The 9,066-nt window shown below is 40.8% G+C and overlaps 1 protein-coding gene across 1 annotated transcript; it reads right to left on the bottom strand.

The window, feature by feature from the left end:
* On the bottom strand, positions 1–416 carry LOC139112826 (uncharacterized). The gene is made up of 2 exons (XM_070673853.1): positions 384–416; positions 1–342 (listed from the first exon to the last, which is right to left on the bottom strand). The coding sequence occupies exons 1-2, from the start codon at positions 414–416 to the stop codon at positions 1–3; spliced, it is 375 nt and encodes a 124-aa protein (XP_070529954.1).
* Between the last annotated feature and the right edge of the window lie 8,650 nt (positions 417–9,066).

The following is a 9,066-nucleotide window of genomic DNA, read 5'->3' as shown; positions in this document are numbered from 1 at the left end:
TCATTTCCGGAGAGTTACCACTGGGTGTGAGATCCGTCCGGACCCCTGCTGCACACCCATCTTGGAGGGGCCACTGGCGTTTCCCGCACTCATCGCTTCACGCCTCTTGTTCTTAGCAATTCTCAGCTCGCAATTGTCTAACACATGGCCATCCTTCTTGCAGTAGCGGCAGTTCTCTACTCCTTTGGAGTTATTCTGCCTCACATTACTACGGCATTCCTTTGCCGTATGACCGAACCCTTCGCATATTTGACACGCTACTCGTGTTCTAGGCTCGGCCGTTCTTGATTCTTGCTGTTTTTTCCAGCAAGTGTTTGCGGTGTGTCCCGACTTTTCACACCACTGACAGATTAACGTTGTCCTAACTTGGTTATTATTATTACCGTTACTGTTATTAAATCTGCAATTTCTTGCATTGTGACCGGGTTTATTACAGATTTGACAATTGAATTTATTTTCCTGAATTAAATTTATAAACCGACGGTTATTGGTTTCGCGTAGCCGACATTTTTCGGCACTATGTCCGCGTTTTTTACAAATCTGACAAATTAAAATCTCGTTTGGAGCATTAAAATGGTTCCCGGTTTGTATCGTTAACTTCCTGCAGTTCGAGGCAACGTGCCCTTCCTTGAGGCATAACTGGCACTTTTAGTATAATCAAACCGACTAAATATGGAAATTGCATGGTTTCAGACGTCAAATGTGCATCTTTAATTTTTATTTCAGAAATTAAAAAACTATATTGTGATTCTCATCAAAATCAATCAGCTTTAGAAAAACTGAAACACAAATTAGACAATACTATTAATAATAATGAATTTCATTAAAATTTTAATCAATTCATGGATCATGATTTTAGTCGACCAGTAATCATTGTCTTATACAGGGTGATTCAGAACAAGTATATAGTCCCTGAAGAAACGTGTTCTTGAATCAAATCTGAAACGATTTTTCCTCTATGAAAATTTTATTTGAGGTCTAGTTTTCGAGTAAATTAATAAAATATTTAGCTACTTACCGGACGGATACAAATGGTAGCCAGGGACGTACGTGACTTATCGTCAGAAAGCGAAGGGCCCCACGGTGACAAGCACTCGCGCATAACACTTTTAACATAAAATTGATAATTGATCTGACACTCGCGAATAAAATAATTGATACTATTAATTAATTATTACCGGTAGTAATTAATTAACGCGTACGGTCGCCCGTTGCTAACAAGATCGTGAGATTTTTTTCCTGGCCTCCTGACCGCTACCTAGGGCTCTCCGTGCGGACGCGACTAACGAAAAAACTCTCAAATACTACAATTACCGGACGCAAGCTACTCGCCCCGTTGTTCCCTACGGGGTCTCGCCAACTGCATTCAGACGCCCGACGGCAGCCACTCTCTAACGCTAAGTCCTTGCCCCGTGACAAGGATTCACAAGCAATCGATCAGGCCCGTGTGCCCGTTCAATGTGGCTGGGTATTATCTGAACCCGCGACTGTCTCCCCGGGAAGCAGATGGCTTCACAAAATAACAATTCAATACGGGTAGAAAATCTCACCGATGAAACGTTTCTTAGATCTCGTGTAGTACTCGCCCTCGTGATCTCGCTCGTTCTCGCTTGATCTTTCCTGTCGCTTAGTTGCTCACTCTCGCTCTAACTCTGATGCACGCTTTAATGTCGTCCGCCTAGATTGATGGTCCACACGGAAGAAAGCGAGAACCGCGCGAAATTTCGTCATGAGGCCCGGCGTATCCCCACTCTCGGGTCTCGCGGATTTTTCCGCGCGCTACGTCGCTGATTTCCGCGGGAGCAGTTGCCCTCATAGAGCCCTATCGGCACTAACAAATTGGCGCGGGCTTCGAATAGTCCGTTGTCGCGTCATTTTCCTCACAGGCTACTTTCGGCGCCAGAGTGCCGAGGCGACAGGTCACTTCTAAGACTCTTGGGATGGGTGGCCTCCCATCTCGGGCACGTATCCGGTCTTCTTCTCATCCGAAAGTTTGCGCCTCCGCGTATGGTCCACCTCTCTCTCTCCTCACCCGGCAAGGACGGCCCGTAACCTCGATAATATACGGTAACAACAGAATAGACAAAATCACGATTGTTAATTACCGTCTTGCAAATAAAGATATAACCCCCCGGAAGTTTCTGCGACCCCTTCCCGCTCTCCTCGCTACCGCGATTCGTCCGGCGCCGCTGCGCTTTGTGACCGTCGCGAGGAGCTGCGACGAAGCAGCAATAGCCGCCACGTCACAATATATATCAACCGGACTATATGGTCGCTAGCGCCACGGCGTCATTAAGTGAACACGAGAACTATCTCCGTGTCAGGGGTCTGGTCGAGGCAAAGGAGGCGGCAGGTTGAGAATTAAACAAAAAAAAACAGTTCAAATCAGATTACACTGATTGCTAAACTCTTTTTATTATTCAATCAGAGTAACTTTGATGGTCCGTAGCGCGAAATCGCAACGCGATTAAAAACAGCTGATTCACTGGACAGCGTGTTTCGCCGCAACGCAAACAGATTGCGAGGACAATCAGCGAACCAGCGGAGTAGCGTGTTTTACCGTAGCGCGATGCACTTATGCTAGGACGAGCAGTTAACTGAAACTCGCGTTTAACAAAAGGAATAGCACACGGACTTATATCTCGCTTGAGTAGTAATGGATAACAAAACAAGAATTTCAAGATTATTACTTGTCTTGTCTATATTTTTCATGACAAGACAAGATTTGTTGCTTCAAGATCAAGAAAAATTAATCAAGATTTTTAATTCTTGAAAACAGAAATTACAATTACACATATACATATATTTAAGAATACTTAATATAAATTTTATAATGTAAAATGGAATATTTAAAATATTGTAAGTCATGCTTAAAATTAAAATACTTAAAAATATTTTTTATAGTGTAAACAACTAACTACATCTTAAAGCGAATTTTTTCATTTAAATTGCAGTAAAACCAGAATTGAAGACATAGTTGACTTCTGGCAAAATCATCATTTAATTTGTTTCTGTGCTTACAAATGTAAATTTCCGCTATTGAAAATAATCTTTTTGCTGAAACTGATGTAGCAAGAATAGATAAAAAGTCACGGCAGTGATGGGAATTTTAGCTCCGAGCAACATCGATGTTGCTGGAGTGGGAGACCACGCACACACGCCGGCGTCCTGTCGGTGAGCGCGCTTTGTTCGGTCTTGCTCGGTTTCGCTCGGCTTTCAGAAGACGACAGATATATATATGTTCCGCCTTCGTCGCACCTGTTGCACCGGGGCCGGTGCACGGGGTCCGTCCTTCGGGATCCGTGAGGAAGGGCAAAATTATTTGTTTTAAATAAAAAAGATTAGAAGTTTTATTCAATTACAATGTTGCACTTGTCTATTTCCCTAAGTTTCCCTTTTGTCGGTTCGGCGCACGTCCTCGCGTTGTCACGCGTCCTCGGCTCCGCGAGGTCTCCTCTTACTTGGCACGCGACCGAACTTTGGTTATCACCGCTCTCAGTTTACGGTACGGACTAGGATGCGACTGCCCGTCCGTGACGGTTCGCGGTTATTTAATAGTGACGCAGGGCCTTGGCCTCCTCGGGTTGCAATGCCGAACTTCGGTAGTTCGGCGAATGCAACCTCAGCGATTTCGGCAATAAGTTCTCGCACGTGTTTCTTTTATTATTTAATTTCTTAAGGAGGTTTGCTGATCTTGCATCCTCCGAGGTTATTTAATTACGAGATACTTATTCCGAAATGCCCTGCGTCATGTTTCGTGTTGTTTGTTAACGGGGTTTGGGTTACAACATCCCTCCCCCCTAGGGGGAAGAAAAGGTTGAGTGTGTTTATACACCTCAATCTTTTCTTCCTTACAATATGTTTTCTTATTCTATTTACAATTGTATCACCGTTGGTCGTGGTGTTTTTACACTCGGCGTTTCTTTCTTTTTTCTTCTTTTTATTTCGCTGGGTAGGATTATTTGTTCGGTTACTTTATTCTTTTTCTTTTTGTACAGTTTTACTATTACTATTGCTAGTACTTTAGTCGCTATTATAGCTATTATTGTGGCGCTTGTGCCCGTTGTATACATGATTATTCTATTTGTTAATATTACATTTCCGTCTAGTTGCTTGTCCATTCTACTTAATTCTATCTCTAATTTATTTAATTCGTTCGGGTTTTTTATTACCTTGTCGCGGCTTATTTCTTCTATTTTCTTTATTATTGGGTCGGTTTTTTCGCCCTGTTCTGTTTCTATGTTTGTTAAATTATACGTCGGTACGTGTCGTTCTATTTTACTTTCTTCTATCGTGTTTCTTGTTTTTATTGTCATTTCTGTTGTTGTTAGTTTACATGCTGTTCTTAATTTTACTATTCCTGTTCTATTTATTTCTAATTTTTTACTCGGTCTATGTCTACATTGAATTTCTATTGTTTGCTCCTTTGTCGTGGAGTATATCCACTCTTGTGGTTCGCTTACTGCTATCCATATTGTTGCCCGTGATGCAACTTCTCGCGTTACGCACGTGTCCGGCTTTTTTGCTGGCTCGGTAATCGCTCTTACCTCGCACGGTGCGCTTGCCCTGGTATGGTATACCGAGATGCTTTGTTCGCATATATATATATTATCGTTATTTACGCATTGCCTGATATCTTCTCTTTTTAATGTTAGGTAATTATTGTTTTCTCTATCTACTGCTATGTATTCATTTTCTATTTCTATTATTTTAAATATGTTCTCGTTCGATTTGTCCAATACAGGAAACGGCGTTACTCTTTTTAATTCGTATCTTGCGTCTACTATCGGGAATCTTATTATTGTGACTATCATCTGCTCGTCACTATATGCGCTTATTTCCGCATATTGTTCTATCGCGTTCCAATTTTTCGTATTTATTCTGAAGGGGAAATACGTCCCTTCTTCGAGGTGCGCGGTTGCTTCTTTTAATTCTTAGATTATTTTATTAACTGGTAACATTTGCGTGTTTTTTATCCCCAATTTCGTTTGTGCTATGAATTCCATCGTCTCTTGCACGTTTGTTAATAGATCTGTTATTAACATTCTTAATATGTAGAAATGTTCCGTCATTTCTACTTGTCCCGTTACCCCGTCTACTTTTTTGCTTAATAGCTTCGTCGCGTTTGTTATAACTTTCTCATGGTACTTTATTGTTTCCTCTAATTCCTGTATGTGACCAATCGAACTATTTATTACTTTTAATTGATTTTTTGCTACATGTTGTAATGTTTGCTGTCTTTTCGTTAATATTTCTAACTGTTCGCTTATTACTTTTTCGTCGCCCGCGTCCATTGTTCCGAATAGTTTTTTACTTATTGTTCCTATTACATCTACTAATCCTCGCTTTGTTTTTTGTGCTTCGTATGTTGTTAATAATTCTATCGCTGTTATTAATTTTTTGTTTTGGGATCGTACTGTTTCTGCTAAGTATTTACATTTATCCTTAAGTAATTCTCCGCTATATGTTTCGCACGCTTTTTCTCCGTCTTTTACCCGTTCTTGTAGTTTTTCATATTGCGCTTTTAATTCCTGTGTTTTAGTTATTATTACTAATTTCCACGACGCGTCTGATAGCTGCAGTTGTCCCACGTTTTCGTAGTAAAGTCCGGGTTCATGTACGAACTGCGTTACCGTGTACGGTGAGCTTATCTCCGGCGGTTTGTCGCTTGCGCCCAGCGTCACGGTGATTATTATTCTGAAAGATGATTTTTTTTCAGATTGATTTTTTCGCGGTTTTAATTTTTTATTTCTTTTCGCGTGTGTTATCTGTTATGTGTGTGTGTGTTCTTCGTGGGAGCGACTGTGTATTATGATACGAGGTAAGTCTTTATAATTTTTCTCTGCTGTGTTCGCGCGGTTTCGCGTTGCACTTCTCGAAATTTTAATATGCATTTTTATATCGCGTCGGATTTGTCTCTTAGCCTCGTTGTCCGTTCCGTCAGTCCGTCAGTTGCCTTCTCACCGTCTTCTTTCACTAAGTTTCTTTCTCGTGAAAAAAATTTTTATAATGTCGTACGTTTTTTGATTTTTTCTTTATTTCTTCGGGCATTATTGTGTTTTTCACTTATTTTTGTGTTATTTTCTATAGTTCATCTGTTGATGTTCTTTTCGACTCTGCGGAATCTTCCCGTCGGTGAGTGGCTTGTACCACTTGCCGGCGGGAATTCATGGCACTTCGTTGCCGTGATTGTCTGGTGCGGGAGGTGTCTCCCGTGCGGCCGCGGGCCTACCGTCCCACCCTCCTGCCGAATTTGCTGATTGTCGTGGAGGAACGTCCTGACGGCGTGACTCGTGCTGTGTATCCGATGCACACTGGTAAGTACGAATATTTTTTTTTTTTTTTTTTTTTGTTAGTGCTCTACAAAAGCCTTTAGCCTGTTTGCATGCACTCTTATGCTTCTTCTGCCTCCTTTTATTTTGTAATTTACTTCTCCGCACTTTTCTATTACTGTGTACGGCCCTATCCATTGTGCTTCTAATTTCTTTGATCTTCCTCTTCTCACTGTTTCATCGTGCAATAAAACTTGATCTCCTATTTTAAATTTTCTTTCCCTTGTTTTCTTATCGAAGTTTGTTTTCGATTTTTCTTTCTCTCCTTTTAAATGTTCCTTCGCGATTGTATTTGATGCGCGTAATCGTTCCCTTAGTTCCTGCGCGTAGTCGTCGTATGTGTACGTTTTTCTTGGTGCCGTTGCCAGTGCCGTCGGCAGTGTGGCTTGGTGCCCGTATACTAATTCAAACGGTGTGTACCCTGTTGCTGTGTGCGGTGTCGTATTATATGCAAACATCGCATACGGTACCCACTCGTCCCAATCGGTTTGGTCTCCGTTTATATAATGTCTTAGGTATTCTGCTAGAGTTCGATGTGATCTCTCTAGCGCCCCATTGCTTTCCGGATGATGCGCCGTTGTCTGTATTTTCTTGATTTTCAATAATTTACATATGTTTTTGAACATTTCGCTTACAAAGTTTGTTCCTTGATCTGTTAGTATTTTTTCTGGGATTCCATGTTCAAAAATTATTTTTGTTGCGAATGCTTTCGCCACGGTTGCTGCTTCTTGATTTGGTACTGGTATTGCCTTGCTAAATTTCGTTAAGGCATCTTGAAATGTTAGGATGTATTTATTTCCTGCGTTTGTTACTGTTAATGGTCCTACAATGTCGAGTGCGCATTTTTCGAATGGCTTTTCCGGCGTGTCGGTTATTACCATCGGCATTTTCGTTTTTCTGCTTAGTTTGTTCTTTTGGCATTTTTCGCATTTACTGATGTATTCTTCCACTTCTTTGTTCATGCCTGGCCAATTATGGTTGAGTTTTATTCTATTTATTGTACGTTTCACACCCTGGTGTCCTCCCAATGGACAGTCGTGATATTCTTTTAATATTTCCATTTTTTCTTCTTCAGAATATTTTTTTGTTTCGTTTTCTATTTTATTTATTTCGGTTTCTTCGATCGGGTTTCTGCTTAGTGCATCAGCGTTTGTGTTTTTCTTTCCGTCTTTGTGCACTATCTGATATGTGTATTCTTCTAATTTTAATCTCCAGCGTATCAGTCTTGAGCCTGGATCATTTACGTTAAATAACCATGTTAATGGTTTGTGATCCGTTATTATCATGAATTTTGTTTCGTATACGTATGGTCGGAAATGTTTTACCGCCCATACTATTGCTAGCAGTTCTTTTTCCGTTGTACTATAATTTCGTTCCGCTTTATTTAGAATTCTGCTGGCATAAGCGATCGGCTTGTCTTCTCCGACCGTTCCCTGTGATAGTATTGCTCCGATTGCATAATCTGAGGCATCTGTTGTTACCAGGAACTGTCTCGTGAAGTCCGGGTAACTTAACACCGGAGCTGTCGTTAGCTTTTCTTTTAATATTTCGAATGCGTTCTGTTGTTCTATTCCCCATTCGAATTTTTCTCCCTTTTTTGTCAGTTTTGTTAGTGGTTTCGCGATTTTCGAAAAATTTTCTATGAATTTCCGGTAATATCCTGCCAGACCTATAAACGCTTGTATATCTTTTACTTTTTTCGGCGTCGGGTAGTTTTTTACTGCGTTTATTTTTGCTGGATCTGGTTGTATTCCGTTTTCTGTAATTATGTGTCCTAGGAATAATACTTCCTTCCGTAGAAATTCGCACTTGTCTGGTTGGAGTTTCAGATTATTTTCTCTTAGTCTGCTAAATACGCTCGTCAGCCTTTTGTTATGTTCTTCAAGTGTCGGTCCGTATATCACGACGTCGTCCAGGTATATTAGACACTTGATACCTTGTAATTCTGCTAGTACTGAGTTCATTAGTCTTTGGAACGTTGCGGGGGCGTTTTTTAGCCCGAAGGGCATTCTATTAAATTCGTAATGCCCATGTGGTGTTGAGAATGCTGTTTTGCATTTATGTTCTTCTTTCATTTGTATTTGATGATACCCAGATGCAAGGTCTAATGTGGTAAAGTATTTCGCGTTTCCTAGCTGATCTAGTATTTCGGTGATATTTGGTGTTGGAAATGAATCACCTATTGTTATTTCGTTGATTTTTCGGAAATCCACCACTATTCTTAATTTCGCTTTTCCTGACGCGTCTACTTTCTTTGGTACTACCAGTATAGGCGCGTTCCATTGGCTGCTACTCTGGCGAATTATGTCTTCTTTCAACATTTTGTCTATTTGTCTATTTACTTCTTCTTTGTGTTTTTCTGGTAGTCTATACGGGCGACTATTTATTGGCGGATTTTCGTTTGGTGTATTTACCTCGTGTTTGACAGCTGCTGTGTACGTTAGTGCGTCACCTTCTAAATAAAATATGTCACAATAATGTAGGCATATTTTTTCAAGTTCTCTTTTTTCTTCTTTGTTTAGATGATTCGTTCTTAGCTGCTTCATTAGTTTTTCGCTGCGCTCCTGTATCGTTTCGTTGTCGGTTCTTTTATTCAGCGTCAGCACTTTCGCGGAGTTGATGGTTCTCAGTTCTTCTATCTCCACTTGCGGTGTATGTATTTCCATCGGTTCTTCTGTCATGTTGAGCACACTTACTGGGCACTCGTTATCTTTTGGTGCTACCAGGCAGTTTC

The sequence above is a fragment of the Cardiocondyla obscurior genome, unplaced genomic scaffold, assembly GCF_019399895.1.
Source record: "Cardiocondyla obscurior isolate alpha-2009 unplaced genomic scaffold, Cobs3.1 scaffold54_0_224330, whole genome shotgun sequence".
In the NCBI taxonomy this organism is placed as follows: Eukaryota; Metazoa; Arthropoda; class Insecta; order Hymenoptera; family Formicidae; genus Cardiocondyla; species Cardiocondyla obscurior.
This window is presented reverse-complemented; position numbering and strand designations above follow the sequence as displayed.